The 20,756-nt window shown below is 34.0% G+C and overlaps 1 protein-coding gene across 1 annotated transcript; it reads right to left on the bottom strand.

The window, feature by feature from the left end:
- Positions 1-13,973: 13,973 nt before the first annotated feature.
- LOC139888790 (uncharacterized) lies at positions 13,974-17,398 on the bottom strand. Its single transcript, XM_071871777.1, has 4 exons — positions 17,206-17,398; positions 16,084-16,787; positions 15,476-15,898; positions 13,974-14,825 (listed from the first exon to the last, which is right to left on the bottom strand). Exons 1-4 carry the CDS (start codon positions 17,396-17,398, stop codon positions 13,974-13,976), a joined length of 2,172 nt encoding a protein of 723 aa, XP_071727878.1.
- Positions 17,399-20,756: the final 3,358 nt, after the last annotated feature.

Below are 20,756 nucleotides of genomic sequence, written 5' to 3'. Positions count from 1 at the left end.
ATGTTTAAACAAATAAATGTCAATCTTCCTTTCATTGATGTGATTTCAGGAATGCCTAGATCTGCCAAATTCTTGAAAGATATAATCACAAATAGAAAGAAAATGGAAGAACTTTCGGCTGTTACTATGAATGCAAATTGTTCTGCAGTGCTGTTGAATAAGATACCAGGAAAAATTATCAGATCCAGGAAGTTTCACAATTCCATGTTTTCTGGGTAGTCTTAATTCAATAGAAGCATTGGCAGATTTAGGTGCTAGTATAAATTTAATGCCGTATTCACTATACGCTAAACTAGACCTTGGAGAATTGAAACCAACACGAATAAGCATACAACTAGCAGATCGATCAGTAAAATATCCTAGAGGGATAATGGAGAACATGCTAGTTAAAGTTGGTACTTTAGTATTTCCTGTAGATTTTGTTATTCTGGACATGGAAGAAGATTCTCGAGTTCCTCTCATATTAGGAAGACCATTCTTAAACACGGCTAAAGCAATAATAGACGTGTTTGGTAAGAAACTGACCCTAAGTATAGAGGACGAGAGTGTTACTTTTTCTGTTGATAGAGCCATGCAACAACCGCAATCTGCAGATCATACATGTTATTATATTCAAACTATAGATTCACATGCAGAATTGTTAGAAGAATTTCCAGAATTACAAGGAACAGGAGAATGTTCTTTAGGAGAAAGAACTGAACCAATTGATGAAACTGAAATGTTAGCTACACTTATAGCTAATGGATATGAACCAACAACAGAAGAAATTCAAATGCTAAAAGAGGAAGACAGATATCGATATAAATCATCGATAGAAGAACCACCGACATTAGAATTAAAGCCACTTCCAAACCATTTGGAATATGCTTATTTACATGGTGAATCTGAATTACCTGTAATAATATCATGTTCTCTTACTGAAAATGAAAAATCTCAACTCATTTCTGTGCTAAAAGCTCATAAACCAGCTATTGCATGGAAGATTCATGACATTAAAGGAATAAGTCCTTCGTATTGCACACATAAAATCCTTATGGAAGAAGGTCATAAAACGTATGTACAACGCTAACGAAGACTAAATCCTAATATGCAAGATGTTATTTAGAAAGAAATTATTAAACTACTAGATGCAGGTTTAATTTATCCAATCTCTGATAGTCTATAGGTAAGCCCAGTTCAATGCGTACCTAAGAAGGGTGGCATGACTGTCATCACAAATGAGAAAAATGAGCTCATTCCTACTAGGACTGTAACAGGATGGTGTGTTTGTATTGATTATAGAAAATTAAATGATGCCACCAGAAAAGATCACTTTCCCTTACCTTTTATTGATCAAATGTTGGAAAGATTAGCCAAAAATAGTTACTATTATTTTCTTGACGGTTTTTCCGGATATTTTCAAATTCCAATAGCACCCGAGGACCAAGAAAAAACCACGTTCACGTTCCCTTATGGTACTTTTTCTTACAAACGCATGCCATTTGGACTTTGCAACACCCCTCCAACCTTTCAAAGGTGCATGATGGCGATTTTTCACGAGATGAAAGAAGAATGCATGGAAGTTTTCATGGATGATTTTTCAGTCTTCGGTGATACTTTTGAAACATGTCTAGTCAATCTTGAACGAATACTTATTAGATATGAACAATCAAATCTAGTACTTAGTTGGGAGAAATGCCATTTCATGGTTAAAGAAGGCATCGTTCTTGTTCATAAAATTTCAAAGGAAGGAATTGAAGTGGATAGAGCTAAAGTAGATGTAATTGCTAAACTTCAACATCCCACCAATGTTAGAGGAGTTAGGAGTTTTCTAGGGCATGCCGGTTTTTACCGACATTTCATAAAAGATTTTTCTAAAATTGCCACTCCTATGAATAAACTCCTAGAAAAGGATGCTCCATTCATCTTTTCAGATGAATGCATCAAATATTTTAATATTCTTAAAGAAAAACTCACTAATGCGCCGATCATGATAACTCCAAATTGGAATCTACCATTTGAACTTATGTGCGATGCAAGTGATTTTGCAATGAGGGCCGTTTTAGGACAAAGGATTGAAAAACGATTTCAACCTATTTATTATGCTAGTAAGACGTTACAAGGAGCACAAACAAATTATACAACTACTGAAAAAGAACTCCTTGCTATTGTCTTTGCTTTTGACAAATTTCGTTCATATCTCGTTCTAGCTAAAACGGTGGTCTAAACCGACCATTCTGCTCTTAGATACCTATTTTCGAAACAAGATGCCAAACTAAGATTAATCCGTTGGATCTTACTCTTACAAGAGTTCGATATTGAAATCTGAGATAAAAAGGGAGCAGAAAATCTCACCGCTGATCATCTTTCTCGTCTTGAAAATCCTGAATTAGAAGTTCTAAATGAATCGGCCATACAAGACAACTTTCCTGATGAATATCTATTGAAGATAGATTATAATGAAATTCCATGGTTTGCAAACTATGCAAACTACTTAGTATGTGGATTCCTTGAAAAAGGATTATCGTACCAAAAACGAAAGAATTTCTTTAGTGATATAAAACACTATTTCTGGGAAGATCCACATTTATTTAAAAGTTGTCCCGATGGAATAATACGTCGATGTGTATTCGGAGATGAAGCTAGTCAAATCTTAAACCATTGTCACACAGGACCAACAGGAGAGCATTATGGGCCTCAACTCACAGCAAGAAAAGTTTACGATGCTGGATTCTATTGGCCTACAATTTTCAAAGACGCACACCTTCTTTGCAAATCCTGTGATGCATGTCAAAGGGCCGGAAAAATAAGTCAACGTGATGAAATACCACAAAATGTCATTCAAGTATGTGAAGTATTTGACATTTGGGGTATTGACTTTATGGGTCCATTTCCAAAATCTCATAATAATCTCTACATTCTAGTTGCCATTGATTATGTATCTAAATGGGCAGAAGCACAAGCTCTCCCGACTAACAATGCACGAGTTGTAGTTAACTTTTTAAAACGTCTTTTTGCAAAGTTCGGAACACCGAAAGCTTTATTAAGTGATCGAGGTACTCATTTTTGTAACAATCAACTTGAGAAAGTTCTCAAAAGATATGGAGTAACTCATAAAATCTCAACCGCTTATCATCCACAAACAAGTGGACAAGTTGAAAATACCAACCGAGCTTTAAAACGTATTCTAGAGAAAACCGTAGGATCAAATATGAAGGAATGGTCCATGAAATTGGAGGATGCACTCTGGGCTTTTAGAACAGCCTACAAAACTCCAATTGAAACCACACCTTTTAGACTCGTTTACTGAAAAGCATGTCATCTTCCAGTAGAAATTGAGCACAATGCATTTTGGGCTTTGAAGACATGTAATCTTGATTTACATGAAGCTGGACGTCTACGATTAAGTCAAATAAACGAATTAGAAGAATTAAGACATGAAGCATATGAAAATTCGTTAATCTATAAAGAAAGAACGAAGAAATGGCATGATAAAAGAATCAGAAGTTCAAAAGAATTTAAAGAAGGAGACAGAGTTCTACTTTTTAATTCGCGATTCAAGCTATTTCCTGGAAAATTGAAATCAAGATGGTCTGGACCATTCATAGTCAAAAGAGTTTTCCCATACGGAACAGTAGAATTAATAAATTCAAATGGGATTGAATTTAAGGTTAATGGTCACAGAGTTAAACATTACATACATGGTCCGATGGAAGTTGACAATGAAGTCAATCATAATTTCACCACCCAAGAAAACCTTCAAAATGAAAACATAAATATGTTATCAACAACATATGAAAAATCAAAATTGGAAAATAGGGAGGATTCAAGTTGGAGTTATGAAGAAGAATTCTTATACAAACCTCCCATTCCAAGAAACGAAGAAAAATGTGAACAAGAAGTTATAAATAGAAGTGAAAGAACCAAGAAAAGAACACCCGAAAAAGGTTTACAAACCAACTCGACTTACTAAAGCAGGAGACCCGGGCGAATTTATCATTTCTTGCTTGCTTAATGATGGTGCTATATATAATGGACTCGCAGATTTAGGAGCAAGTGCAAATAATATGCCTCTTTCCTTATACAAAATATTAGGTATGGGAAAATTAAAACCAACCAAAATAGGTGTTCAATTATTTGACTTAACCATTAAACACCCGGTTAGAATAGCAAATAATTTACTTGTTAACGTGGGAAGTTTGACCTTTGTTGCAAACTTCATAGTTATTAATATAGAGGAAAACCTTGATATTCCTCTAATTTTAGGTCGCCCATTTTTAGCAACCACCGAGGCATTCATTGATGTAAGAAAAGGTAGAATGACACTTAGGGATGGTGATAAATCGATCACCTTTGTGAACCGAAAGTTTAGATCTCCACCAACCAAAACTGTTAAACCAATAAAAACGCATAAGCGTGGGGAAGATGAAGAAACACTTAATGATGATCCGATCACAAAGAACCCCGTTGATGATACGAAATTAGATGAACCCGTTTTTAACAGTTCAATGAAGAAACTTTATAAACGGATTCACGATGCTAGGATTAAGGGAAACTTTAAGTTATGTAACCGATTAGTATCCAATTTATCGCCAAAAGAAAAGGCGATGTTAGTTGAATTTGTGAAAGTTACGGAGGAAATCAACAAATGGATTGAAGCAAAAGTCAGAGATATACAAGTTGTTGATGATCCAATTGAAAATAACGTTAATCACAATTTCAACACCACATCTAACTAAGTGTGGAGAGGTTCGAATCTTTTTAGGGTAATATGTATTTCTGTTAGAGTTAGATATTCTGTTTTCGTGTAGTTCTCGAGAATGGAATCCGAATGGTCTTTCCCTAGCAGACCCTAAAGAACTAGTCTTCTCCCCCCATTCTGAATTTTTATTTTTTTTAGGTTTTAAGAAATGAAGAATTCCTTTGATCTGAACCATGGTCTAATGCTACATGCTATGATTACTAAACGTAATAATGACACACTTCCGAGTGAACTGGTATCATTCATAAGAGCCAAAATGGACGGAGCAAGAAAAGAACTCAGAAAAGATCATCATAAGATACATTTTGGTAAAGAAAAATCAAAATCCGCAACGAAAAGAAGAGCACGACACCTTGAAAGATGTTACAAATGCGGAAAATGGTCACACGAAGGTAAATGTTCAAATAATCAAACATATTCAAATACCGAATTTGTTACTCTATGCAGAGAAGGACCGTTTATATGTTTAGAAGAAAAGATATTGAAGATTCGAGGTTATGCTTACGTAGCTATGGAAAACCAAATCACACGACTCTCCTATGAGTCGGCTAAAGCAGGTCTCTGAGAATTCTTTCTCACAGGTAAGTATGTACAGTTTTTATTGCTTTTAACCTTTTGATAATAAATGCTGAATCGTTCGCTATAAAGTATTAAATTGGTATTCAATAAAATTAGGTATGCGTAACCGAAATTATTGATATCATACAAAAATTTATTACATCACTGCGAAATTTACCGTTTATTCTTAAAGTATAAATATCTTTAATCAATCAACCCAAAATATTTTAAAAATTCGTCAGGAGTAAAACTAGGTTATGGAACCGAAATTACTTTACCGAAAAGAGGGGCGTATATTTTTGATAATATTTTATTAATTAAAGTGGGATAAAAGACCAAAAAGATTTTTAATTTTATTCTTACCTTGTTTTTAAAATTAAAATTAATATTAAATTATTATTGTAAACTTTTTAAAATCAATATAATTAACTTTGTAAATATTTAAAAAAATTAATATTTTTAATATAAGTTTGTATATATAAAAACAAAAATATAATATAATTTGGTGTGAATTTTTAAAATTTTAATAATATGAATTTTTAATTTTATGCTTTTTAAATTAAAGTTTGGTGTGAATTTAAAAATAAAAATTTACTTTATTTCACTAAGTTAAAAATATGATTTTTAAAATTCGTCGTGAGTTGAAAACTAGGTCGTTGAACCGAAATTGCTCTACCCAAGGGAGGGACGAGAACTTTTATTATCATTATTTTTAATATTATTGAATTAAGTTCAGCAAAAGCTACTAATTTTGACGATAAAACGAAAAACAAATGTGATGTAACAACAAGACGGAATGAACAAATGATGTGCACCATTTATCATTAAACAAACAAACGCCAATATGTTTGGAAACTTTGGTAAAATTTAATCATTTTTCTACGCTAATCACCCTCAATAATTTAAAATGTTACTGATTTCTTGCAAATGAAGGCATTGCAAGATCTTAAGTGTGGGAAGGAGTTAAATTCTTTCGGATTTTTAAAAAAAAATTTAATTTAAACACTTGGTTACCATTAAAAATACTAGTAACGCAGTAGTTGTATTAGAATCTAGTGCTCTCTGATAATAAAGAACAGCCATAGTCTTATATACTGACTACCCAATTCTAGTAAAATTTTCAAAATTTTCAATTAAATGAATTCAAAATCATGTTTATACATATTTATGAACGATAAAATTAGGTGTTAACACCGAAATTATTGTTACCTCGGAAAGGACATAAATTGAGAAACAACTCAAAATGTTAGAATTCATTTAAAATGGAATAGAGGACAATAAAAAGGCAAAGAAAGGAAAATAAAAGCCAAGTGTGGGAAAAATTTACCAAGTTATTTAAAACATATATCACATATTTTTGTACAAATAACTGAAGATACTTTTGTTTTGGACAATTTTATCAGTTTTACCCAATTTCTTATAATATATTTGAAAGAAAAGATGGATCTACACGATGAATCAATTCCATCATTAAAAGGAAGTAAAGTCTTCCGAAAAAGACACGCGCTTCGTGATTTAGGTGAGGAAGTTATCGTCCAGACCAGTTGTAGAGTCTACGAAAAACCTTGAAAAGTTTTCTCGAAAATCAGCTGGAAATCCACGGACCTCGGCATCAAACAGGGTCGCCAAGTGGTCAGACTTATCCTAACCATGAGAGGATCTGTCTCGTAAAATGGGGAGGGCGCCGTGCAAATTAGCTTGATAAGACTAATGAATTAGATCCCCAGAAAGGATAATCTCCTTAAAGATCAAAAATCAGCTTTTAAGCCTGATATTACTCAATCCTTGAGGTTGACTTTAAAGATTGAGAATTACAAACTCATGGAATTCAATGATATCTAAACTCCAGCTTGAACGAGAAAATATTTTGATCAAAATTACAAACCGATTTGTTTTCTGAAAACCCGTTTTTAATGAGTTCATTACCATTGAACGTAAAATCCTAGGAATTCACCTGGAATTCATTAGGTCACCTGAACCAAATCGGGTGTCAACCGTAAGAACGGTGGTTGCATAGCATGGTCGAAGATAGGACCTTGTGCCAGATCGAAAAACTATAGGGTGAGCTTTACTATTGCTCCTACCAAGGATAGTAATTGTATCCGACACGTTATAGACCATAATTAAAGGCATGTCAGGGAACATTGCCTTAAGAGTTGCTTGTTCAACGCTTTCCTTTACAATCGGACGGTAGTTTACCGAAAGGTAATATACGGAGCAAGTATACTGGACGTGTTGCTTTCCCAATACAAGGTTAGCAAGTGGGTGACACAAAACCATAAGTTTTGAGCTAAAATTTTCAAATCTGAAACCCATCAAACCCACAAAAACAATTTGCAAACACCGGTGAAGGGTTATTCTGGAAAACTTATCTAGGGTGAAAGCTAGATTTAATTTTCAAAAGATCAAATGTTTTCATAAAGATCCAATTTCCTTAAGGATCTAAATTTTTATAGTCATGTGGGACTGTAAACCACATCGTTACTACCATTGTTCATACCGCCGTATAGAAATCACTGATGTAAAAAGTGTGAAGAATAAAGAAGTGATTCTAGTATTTTTATTTCAAGACTATATTGCTTGAGGACAAGCAATGCTCAAGTGTGGGAATATTTGATAATGCTAAAAACGAACATATATTTCATAGCATTATCCCTCAAGAAAGACAAGCTTTTAGTTGCAATTGTTCTATTTACAAGTGATATTTGTTTAAATAATAAAAGGTGAAGACAAAAGATAGATTCGACGAATTGAAGACGCAAACGACCAAAAAGCTAAAAAGTACAAAGTACAATCAAAGTGGTTCAAATTATTGGTGAGAAACGTCTCAAAATTACAAGAGTACAAGCCGCAAAACGCAAAATACAAGATATTAAATTGTACGAAAGGACGTTCGAAAATCCGGAACCGGGACCAGAGCCAACTCTCAACGCTCGACGCAACGGACTAAAAATTACGAGTCATCTATGCACATAAATATAATATAATATTTAAATAATTCTTAAAATTATTTATATATTATATATATTTATAAACCGTCGGCAAGAAGCAAACAAGCACATGTGAGCTGGAAAAGCAGGCCATGCGATTGCATGGCCTGGTAGTTATAAAACCATGCGATCGCATGGTGAACAGTATCTGGTCACACTCCTATAAATTTTGCAGTTTGATGATCAATTTAACACATCTTTTTCTTTATCTATCTCTCACTCGTATATATATATATATATATATATATATATATATATATATATATATATATATATATATATATATATATATATATATATATATATATATATATATATATATATATATATATATATATATTAATTTTAATTCTAATAATAAGGGTATGTTAGCGAATGTTGTAAGGGTGTAAGTCGAAATTCTGTCTGTGTAACGCTACGCTATTATTAATCATTGTAAGTTATGTTCAACCTTTTTAAATTAATGTCTCGTAGCTAAGTTATTATTATGCTTATTTAATGTCGAAGTAATCGTGATGTTGGGCTAAATATTAAAATTGGGTAATTGGGCTTTGGACCATAATTGAGATTTGGATAAAATAACGACACTTGTGGAAATTAGACTATGGGCTATTAATGGATTTTATACTAACTTAACGATACCTCGTTAATTTAATATAAAGGTTATAGTTTGACGTATCTATAAATAACCACATACGCTTAATCGGGTACGGTGGGCGGGATATCTATAAATACCAATCATTGTTCATTTTACCGGACACGGAACTGGATTAATAGTTAATAGACTTGTTGAAACAGGGGTGGATTACATTCAAGGGTAATTGGTGTAATTGTTAACAAAGTAGTAAAACCTTGGATTACACGCAGTCGATAACCTGGTGTATTCATTAAACAAAGTATTAAGACCTTGTTACAATTTGAATCCCCAATTAGTTGGAATATTTGACTTCGGGAATAAGAATAATTTGACGAAGACTTTCGCACTTTATGATTATGACTGATGGACTATTATGGACAAATCCGTATGGACATATCGAATAATCCAGGACAAAGAACAAATAACCCATGGTAATAAACTAAAATCAACACGTCAAACATCATGATTACGGAAGTTTAAATAAGCATAATTCCTTTATTTCATATTTAATTTCCTTTATTTCATATTTAATTGCACTTTTAATTATCGCACTTCAATTTATTGTCATTTTAATTATCGTACTTTTTAATTATCGCAATTTTATTTACCGTTATTTTATTTATCGCACTTTAATTATTGTCATTTACTTTACGCTTTAAATTAAGTTATTTTTATTTTTAATATTTTACATTAGGTTTTAACTACGACTAAAGTTTTAAAATCGACAAACCGGTCATTAAACGGTAAAAACCCCCTTTATAATAATAATACTACTTATATATTTATATATTTACAAATATAGTTTTAAAAAATATAGCGTTAAACATGGCGAGTTCCCTGTGGACGAACCGGACTTACTAAAAACTAAACTACTGTACGATTAGGTGCACTGCCTATAAGTGTTGTAGCAAGGTTTAGGTATATCCACTCTATAAATAAATAAATAACTTGTGTAAAATTGTATAGTATTTAATAGTATTTCCTTGTAAAAATATAACTATTTTGTATACACCTCTACGCACATCACTCAGCTTAAAATTTCGGGACGAAATTTTCTTTAACATGTGGGTAATGTAACGACCCTGGATTTTCCAACGTATAATTATTAATATTTATTACTAATACATGCGCTTTATTAAATGTATGTTTATACATTTTACTTGTTACCGTAATCGACTTTCCATGTCACGACTTGTCTTTGTAACACACGTACTTTTCACGAATAATATTTAGAATATTATTTGCATTCATGATTAATTATTATTAATCATTTTTAATTAACTAATGTAAGTAGTTAATTACTTGGGCTTTTTTATTTATTTATTGGTTACTTGGACTTGGGCTTTTATTATATGGACTTGGAAGCCCACCCTACTTTCTTTATGGACTAGTAAGCCCACTTTTATTACTAGTGATTTATTAAGGTAAACAAAGGATTAATTATGTTAATGAGGAGACAAAGTTGTCTCAAGCATGCTAGTATCAACTTCCCATACATTTGACTTGTTACACCTTCTTAGCAAACACCACAATCCCACACTTGAAAGTGAGTTTTTGACTTCCCTTTTTGATCCTCTTGGCCGAAGGTTTTGTTGTGTGGGAGGAGAGTTCCATTTTTCAAATTTTTGTTACTTATTTGCAAGTATCATTTCATTTTTCACACACACATACTTGCACTACTCTTTTCTCTCATCTTTTTCTCTCAAACTTTGTAAGTAACAAACTTTATTTCTTCTTTCTTTTTCTCCTTAAAACCGAATCCATCATCATCATTTTAATTACTTGTTTTGTTACTTGTTACTTGTTTGTTGTTAAAGATCAAGTTCTCTAGCTTGTATCTTCATGTAATCTTGTAGCTTCCATCCCTTGTTTGATGAGAAGTCAAGAACAAGAACCTAAGTTCTATAACTTAGATTTCTGCACTTAAAATGTTATAAGATTTAAAGTTCATAAGCTTTATAATCATACTTGTGTTCATGTTTTGTAGACTTAAAGTTTACTTTCCTAAGATCCAAACTTTGATTTGAAACTTCTTAAGTATGAAACAAACATGAACATAATACTTGTAACTTTAGTTTATTTTCTTTCTTTTGTAAGTATTTTAATTATTACTTTGGTCAAGTATTACTAGTTAAACTTGATCTCATTATTCTTGAAATTAAAGTTAAACTTTGTAAGTTCAAGAACATGGAAGTTTAACTTTCTTGTTATAACTTCACACACTTATGTTGGATCTAAGTTTTTATAGCTTATGGTCTTCTAATTTTATTTAAAACAAGAGCTTATAAGCTTACATACATATTACAAGATAAAAATCTAAGTTTCATGACTTATTGTTTCATTAAAGTGAAGATTCAAGTTCTATAACTTAGGGTATAACTTAAGAACACTAGATCTAAACCTTTTAGTCTAGGATCTTCAAGATCTAACTAAGATCTAAGATCTACAACTTAGGATCTTGTTTATTTAGTTTACTTTCAAGTTTGTAGCTTAATATTACTATTATAACTCATGTATGTGTCGGATCTAAGATCTTGATGTAACTTTGGTTCATCAACCTTCATACAACTCTTAAATGAGTTGTACTACATATCTTAGACTTATACTAGTGTCATTACGGTCAAAACTTGGTAAAAATGATGCAAACACATCAACGAGTTGTACACTTGAAGCTATAAGCATCAAGGATGAGAACCGTGACGAGCATCAAGCACCAAGAACCCACTGGAACACTTTGCTTGCTGTTTTCTGGGTCTGATAATTCACCTGGGCTCCTGGAAAAGTTGATTTCCAGTTAGTTCGGTTCGAGTAGATGATTTTCCATTTATGCCTCATCTTAATCCGAGTTACGGTTTAGGATTTATGGCCTTCCGAAAGTCACTACACCCTTTTAACGTTGTGCTGAAATTTCTGACCTACTCGCACTAAAACCGTCGCCACGGTCAAGCGATGACGATTTTGGTTCTAGAAATTGGTCAACAACTAGGGGACTCATATACATAGCTATGGCCACTGGTCTCACCTCATTTAAGTTTGTATAGAGATCGTGCTGACTGAACGAAGTCAGCCTTTATTTCAAACTCTATTCTTGATTGAAACTTACTTTACCCTTTTTGATTAATGATGAATGATGATGATACTTAAGACCTAATTTACATACTTTTAAACCTTTGGGAACGATTTACTGACTTAGTAACTTTTGACTTAGGTTGAGGACTTTCCGGACCAACTACTTGCTTACTTATTCCGTACCGACTTTACTACTTTACACTGTGAGTTATAGCATCCCTTTTTACTTTAACTATTTTGGGAACTGAGAATGCATGCGCGTTTTACATTTTACATACTAGGCATGAGTTCTTAAACTTTATATATGTGTGGGTTATACAACGGCATAAACTTTCCCCTTAGCTCGGTAACGTTTAGTCATTGGTCTTTGAACCGGTGAACGCGAATCTTAGATATGGATCCATAGGGTTTGACATCCCCACTCGGGCTAGTAGCGCTAGCATTTAAAGGGTGTTTAATACTTTGTAAACTTATGCACTCGCCAGGTGTACTTTTAGGGGGTGATATTACGTTAAGTTAGTTACCAAGTGCCCACGGTTGAACATATACTTTTCATACTATTTTGAAACACTGAAATCTCGTGGCCTACTTTACATTACTGTTATACTTAAACTATAGCTCACCAACATTCGTGTTGACGTTTTTAAGCATGTTTTCTCAGGTGCTTAGAGGTTTGGTTGCTTCCACTGTAGTTGTCATGCTGTGTAGACTCCGCTGCGTTCATTAGAGAAGTCTTCGCATGAAACATTTATTTTGCATTCAAACTATGTTACTTTTGAAACGATGAATTTGTAACGACCTTTGGGTCACGTACTATTATTATTGCCTTCTATTCGTAGAAGCACACTATCAGTTGTAAAACCTTTAATGTTGGTTAAGACGTCACTCCGTTTTATGAATGCAAACTTATTTTATAACAGCATATAGTGTTTGACCTTGTAATGATCCTGTTGTTGATGATTCATACACGTTAATTTTGTACGGGCGTCACAGATGGCAACATGGCCATTGCTTGACCAGACTCGGGTGTAACATCTTTTGAGCTTGTGATGGTTGTGTTGCTGGTTACATTGCCTAGCTCACCCGCATCATCTTTCCCCTCTAAAAAGGAACTTGACCTCAAGTTATCGAGGTTGTCATCTTCCAAGTATGGCATCAAATCACCCACATTAAAAGTGCTAGATATAGAAGTATCACTAGGCAGCTCGACCTTGTAAGTATTATCACCAACTTTTTCCAATACTTTGAAAGGACCCTCAGCTCTCGGCATCAACTTGTTCTTTCTTTTTGCTGGGAATCTTTCCTTCCTTAGATGAATCCAAACAAGATCACTAGGTGTAAAAGTGGGCTGCTTTCTGTGCTGGTTAGCTTTAGCCTTGTATTGCTAGTTAGTCTTCTCAAGTTTTGCCTTCCCTTCTTCATATAGCTTCTTCATCTCTTTTTCCTGTGCTTCGGCCTCAACACTTGCCTTAGGCTCAATTGCAAAAGGAACCAGATGAATGGGAGTGAGTGGATTTGCACCATAGCAGATTTCGAATGGTGATTTTCCAGTGAAGTAATTAGGTGCTCTGTTAAAAGCAAATTCAGCATGAGCGAGCTTCAAATCCCACTCCTTTAAACTCTTCTTCACAAGTGTTCTCAGCAGCATTCCCACAGTTCTATTAGTCACTTCAGTTTGGCAATCATTTTGGGGATGGTGAGAAGTGCTGAATAAAAGCTTTGTACCAAGCAACTTCCATAATGTCTTCCAAAAATAACTTAAGAATTTTGTATCTCGATCAGACACAATGGTTTTTGTCATTCCATGAAGACGAACAATCTCTTTGAAGAATAAAGCAGCAACAATAGTAGCATCATTAGTTTTGTTGCAGGCTATGAAATGAGTCATCTTTAAAAATCTGTCAACAACAACCATAATTGAATCTTTGCTTCGCTGAATTCTTGGTAAAGCAACAATGAAATCCATGCTCAAATCTTCCTATGGCTGGTTGGGAACAGGAAGAGGAGTATACAAACCCTTGTGAAAAGCTGATTTATCTTGAAAGCATGTAGCACACCGATTAATCACAGCTTTACCATCTTTATCCATACATGGCCAATAAAAGTGTTCATTTAGGATCTCCAATGTCTTGTTAATCCCAAAATGACCAGCTAAACCACCTCCATGTGCTTCTCTAATCAGCAACTCCCTGATTGAATCTTTTGAAATACACAATCTGCTGCCCTTGAATAGAAAACCATAATGTTCAACATAATCTCTTTTAAACTCAGCAGGAGAACAATTCAAAATAGGAGCAAAGTCTGGATCAGCTTCATATAACTCCTTAACAAATGAGAATCCAAGAACTCTAGCTTCCAGAATTGACAACAATGAATATCTCCTCGATAGAGCATCAGCAACAACATTAGAGGTACCAACCTTGTGTTTAGACAAAAAGGAGTACATCTGCAAGAATTCTACCCATTTTGCATGCCTTGGATTTAGTTTGTGCTGACCATTAATGTATTTCAATGCTTCATGATCAGAAAAGGGAACAAACTGCATTGGCTTCAAATAATGAGACCAGTGATCAACAGCTCGAATGATGGCATAAAACTCCTTATCATAAGTACTATAATTTAGCTTAGACCCATTTAGCTTTTCTCTGAAATAAGTTACTGGTCTTTTTCCTTGCACTAGCACAGCTCCAATGCCAACACCACTTGCATCACATTCAAGTTCAAACAACATATCAAAATTAGGCAAAGCAAGTATAGGTGCTGAACTTAACTTCATTTTTAACAATTCAAATGCTGATTGGGTAGAACTAGACCATTCAAACACTATTTTCTTCAAACAATCAGTAATTGGAGCAATAATTGTAGAGAAGTCTTTGATAAATCTTCTATAAAATGAAGCTAAACCATGAAAACTTCTCACTTCAGTGATGGAAGAAGGACTAGTCCATGATCTGATTGCTTCCACCTTAGATGGATCCATTTAATGCCTTCTTCAGAAACCACATATTCAAGAAACACCACTTTGCTAACAAAAAAATCACACTTCTCCATCTTCCCATATAATTGATACTGCCTTAATAGCTCAAATACCTTCCTCAAATGATCCAAGTGTTCTTCTTTAGTTTTTGAGTACACTAGAATGTCATCAAAGTAAACAACCACAAACTGACCAATAAGTGGTCTGAGCACTTCATTCATAAGTCTCATGAACATGCTGGGTGCATTAGATAATCCAAAAGGCATAACCAACCACTCGTATAACCCACCTTTGATCTTGAAAGCTGTCTTCCATTCATCTCCTTCTTTCATACGAATCTGATGATACCCACTTCTAAGATCAACTTTGGAGAATACACAAGAACCATGCAGCTCATCTAACATATCATCTAATCTAGGTATGGGATACCTATACTTGATGGTGATGTTGTTAATAGCTCTACTGTCTACACACATTCTCATGGAACCATCTTTCTTTAGAACCAGCAAAGTTGGTACTGAATAAGGACTCATGCTGGTTCTAACATACCCCTTTGCCACCAGCTCATTAACTTGCTTTTCTAATTCTTTTGTTTCATGAGGAGAACATCGATAAGCTGCTTTGTTAGGAAGAATAGATCCTGGTACTAGATCAATTTGATGTTCGATACCCCTTATTGGTGGTAAACCAGCAGGTAATTCATTTGGGAACACATCAGCAAATTCGGATAACAATGGTTTTACCCCATCTGGTACTTCGTCATGTTGGTTCAACTCATCACTTTCAACCAGCAGCAATAAGTAAGCACCAGTACCACCCTTTAATTCAGTATCAACTTCAGCTTGAGTCATAAACAAAGTTTTATCATTCTTAGTAGTAGGGTCAGCTATAGGTATTTCACTAGGCTTGAAAGAAGTGTGGCTGATCTTTTTACCATTCACATACAACGAATAAGTATTTTGGTGTCCATTATGATAGACATACTTATCAAATAACCAAGTTCTACCAATCGGCAAATGACAAGCATCCATAGGAATAACATCACAAGTAATCTCATCTTGATAAACACTACAATGGAAAATGGAACAGTTGCTTGGCGAGTGACCTTTACCTCATTGCCTTGGTTAAGCCATTGAAGTTTATTGGGATGAGGATGCATCTTTGTAACCAGCTCAAGCTTTTCCACCATGTGAGCAGATGCTGCGTTTGCACAGCTTCCTTCATCAACAATCAGGCTGCACACTTTGCTTTTGATTGTCGACCTTGAATGAATGATGTTTTCATGCTGGCTCTTATCTTCAATAGATTCTGCTGAGTGCATTACCCTTCGAACCATCAAAAATAGTCCAATATCAGTAGCAACAAACTCTTTATTATCAGATTCATCATATGCTGGTTCGGTTTCGAAACCCCTTTCCAAATCTTCAATCTCCTTTAATGTAAGAGCTTGCTGGTTAGGACATTGAGCTTGAAAATGCCCAAATCCATGGCACTTGAAGCATTTCCTTCTATCTTCTTTAAAACTACCAGCTACAACCTGTTCTTTGTCTTTAGATGCTGCCTCGTTATGTTTAGGCAGCGTTGAGGATTGACCCTTCATAGTCAGCATTGCTGACTTGGAATAAGACTTAAAATTAGTTTTCTTTTTTGCTTGTTTCTCCACTTGAATAGCCAACTTGCAAGCACTCTCAAATGTCCATAGAGGCTGCATTTCAACTTGATCAGCAATGGAAGCATTTAAACCTCCAACGAATCTTGCTTTAGTGTGTTCTTCAGCTTCTTTGACATTGGTACGAATCTTGAGCTGCTCAAACTCTTAGATGTAATCAACAACAATCATGCTGCCTTACTTGAGTGTATTCATCTGTAGATACAGATCTTATTTGTAAGCTTGAGGAACAAATCTTTTCTGCATACACTCTTTTAATTTGGACCTGGTCTTGATCATCTTCTTTCCTTCATACTGCCTTTCCTTTTTCAGATTATCATACCACATTGAAGCATACTTCTTTAGCTTGATTACAGCAACTTTAAAGGCCTTTTTATCATCATAACCTTTAACCTCCATAATTCTATCCATGGTCTGAACCCATTCATAGTAATCTTCAGGATTAGAGGACCCTTCAAAATCAAATTGGATCTATCTTGATATCTTTCAAATCATCAGCTCGTTTCCTACGCCTTCTTCTTCATTGCGAAGAAGCATGAGATCCATCAGTAGATCCATGTCTACCATCTTCAGATTCAGTACTGGAGGACACAATGGTTGTATCTCCATTTTCATATTTGGTTCTATTTCTTCTTGGCACATCATCTTCCAACAAGTTAACCATTCTTTCCATCTGATGCTTTAGAGCTTCAATAGCTATATCTCTTCGAAAATTATGAGCTTCTTCAAGATTCATGTTTCTAGGAATCTCAGCCATTTCAAATTAGATCTGGAAATAAGCTTTTCAGCTCAAGAACAGAGTATGAACTGAAACAACAATAAAAAATGATAAGAAAGCTTTGGATTAGCAACCTAATCTCTGATACCACTTTGATGCGTAATTATGACTTTAAAAACGCAATTTAGAACAAGCTTTCTTCACCTAACAGATCTGAACATGAAACCCCCAATTTGTAACAGTAACAGCCCCAAAACATAGTATAAAACTCTAAAATAAGAACACAAGGAGAGAAGAATCTAAACCCCAAATTGATAAAGATACCCCCATAATTAGAGATCTAGAAATACTCCAATTCTTCAACTACAGCTGATAAAGATTCTACCACAACTATAATATCAGAAATGAAGATTTGGATTTCACCACAATGTTTGATAAAGTAACACCACAAACACTGGTAAAGAAACTACACTTACCCACCAGAATCAAAGATTCTTAAAGACACAAGGATTTTGTAAATCGATAAGCTCTATCAAACTTTCATTCATTCATCAACTGAGTTTTACAATTACAAGAGCTCTCTATTTATAGGAGAAGCATAACAGCTACTTTCTAGATAAGACAAAAACATAAAAAGAAAATATAGACAAAAAAAGGACAAACAATTACAAATTAGCCAATAAGAATAAAGGACATAATCTGCAAAAAGCATGGCATTTAGTAGTGCTCCTCCCATGATAAAAAGCAGCCAATGATAGATAAGAATCTTCCTTGGACAGCTAACATTCTAGAACAGCCACGCACATGTTAAGCACATAACCTGACCAGTTTACTGAAAGCATAAGTTAATCTTTGAATCGTATCAGCATGTTAGCCTTTTAGAATGAAAAAAGCATCGCGTGCTGGTTGTACTAAAGTTCATCTTGCTGGTTGTACTGAAGTTCGTCTTGCTGGTTGAACTAGCTTTATCGGCTGAGTAGAACTTTGTTGGTTGAACTAAAGACATTTTGCTGGTCCGACTAGCTGGTTCTTCTTAATTGCTGGCTTGCCTTTAACTATTAAAAACTTTATTCATAAAAACATAACTACTTCAGTTTAAGAACTGAAGTAGGGTAAGCCCTGAGCTTCTTGAACCTGCTCCATAAACAATTAGATGATAAGAAAGGGATGGCAACATGACCATTGCTTGACCAGACTCGAGTATAACCTCTTTTGAGCTTGTGCTGGTTGTGTTGCTGGTTACATTGCCTAGCTCACTCGAATCAAATTTAGTATGTTAAAATTTGAAAATTTGATACTGTGTTCACAATATTTAGTGTAGAATTAGAAGGGATAGGAATATGAATATGAATTTCGGTAAAGGTAAGAAGATAGGTGTGAAGAACTCCAAAGATTGTATTGTACTTATATGGGATTAAAAATGAATAAACAATATAAATAATTATAATTAAAAGGGTACTTTTGGAACTTACTTAAGATTGTGGTGGATGTATAAAAAATGAGTGTGGATTTATCAAATCACATCTCTATTAACACGGACTAACAAAAAGTAACATATTAATTGCGTTGATGGTTACTTTTGAAATGAAATCGAGTTTGAACCGTAGCTTGATCGAAGCAGATTTACATTTTTGTTCTAAACCGCTGGCCACTCTATATGATTTATGTGGTGGTATATGATTATGTCTAGATATATTTAGTGCCAGTGGAGTTTTATTTGTAGCAAATGTGGCTGGAGGTTTATATAAATCTCATAAGAGTAAAAGTTACTAGTCAAATGAGGTTTTTATATCCTTTAAACCGTCATCGTACGAGTACTTAATCACTGAATCCATATCTGAAGTTGAGCAATTCACAAAGTGAAACTCATTATTATTATTATTATTATTATTATTATTATTATTATTATTATTATTATTATTATTATTATTATTATTATTATTATTATTATTATTATTATTATTATTATTATTATTATTATTATTATTATTATTATTATTATTATTATTATTATTATTGTTATTGTTAACTAAAAAAGATACTCATGAAAAGATGGTAGCTTCGTTTTATCCAGTTTTGCACATAAGATGGGCCCTTCTTGTTTAAAATGCAGATTAGCTCTTCTGCCGGTGACTGCTCTGTTTTCTCATCCAGGGTTGCAAAGTTCGACTAATAATTGTCATACAAATATAAATCAACATAAACCACATTCAAGAAATCAACAAGTTCCTCAAATGGGCAAATAAGATATACCACATGTTCAGAGAGCCAACAAAACATCTTTATAACATAAACAGATATATCATAATTTCGAATTGGGTTCAAATAACCTCTGTTAGATGCATGTATAACACGTTAAACACTTACAAAATGAGGGATGTTTTTTTTTACCGGCAAAACAAAGAAATATTTTAATTTTGAAGAACATACAATGGGCTGGATCTGCCCAGGCCTAGAAAACAAACAACGACTATTCAACAAACAACTAAACCCATATAATAAAACCGATAAACAAAATCCACATCATTTCATAATAAACCTATCATTCTGCCACTCCAAATTCCAAGCTTTAGCCACCATCAAGGTATGAACTGAATGTTTGACTTTAAAAGTCAATAACTTCGATTGAATGAACCCATCAATAATACCACACAAAACACTTGCAGATCTCTTCTGTTGCCTGAATAGCCTGCAGTTTCTTTCATTCCAAATATAATATACACAAGCTGCAAGCATGATTCGATTCACAGTGCACCATATCTTATTTATGTATGGATAAAGAGCCAACCTATTAACAAAACCATCTAAATGATTTGGCAGCCCTTTGAATATCAACTTCTTCTTCATACACTCCCATACACTTTTACTGAATTCAAATTCAAAAAATAAATGGCTAATGGAATCCTTGAATTTATCACACAAAGAGCATTTAAACACAGTATTTGGCATCCAAGACTGCATTCTCTCTTGAGTAGATAATCTATTAAGAATGGCTAACCATAGAGCATGTTTAGGATAAAAAAAACTTGAACCAAACAACATGATGCCATACCACTTTGGCCTTGTTAACACTTAAATCCTTCCAAACTTGGTGGGTTGAAAAAGGCACATTTTTCCATCATTAGAAAGCCATTTAAAGACTTCTCTACCATTACTGATATCATACACCACATGAGGTTTAATTCTCTCCCTTAATTCAAGAAGAAATCTCCAACCCCGGCTATCATTATAACAAGGCTGGATATTCCAGAAATCCCTACCATTTAACTTGACTGCATTGACCCATTTGCCCTATAGAGATTCCTTTTCAGTTAGAATCCTCCAAACCTGTTTCACCAACAAAATAACATTCTAATCCTTCAAAGGCTTTAACCCTAAACCACCTTGCTCATTTGGA

Source organism: Rutidosis leptorrhynchoides, chromosome 2 (genome assembly GCF_046630445.1).
Source record: "Rutidosis leptorrhynchoides isolate AG116_Rl617_1_P2 chromosome 2, CSIRO_AGI_Rlap_v1, whole genome shotgun sequence".
In the NCBI taxonomy this organism is placed as follows: Eukaryota; Viridiplantae; Streptophyta; class Magnoliopsida; order Asterales; family Asteraceae; genus Rutidosis; species Rutidosis leptorrhynchoides.
This window is presented reverse-complemented; position numbering and strand designations above follow the sequence as displayed.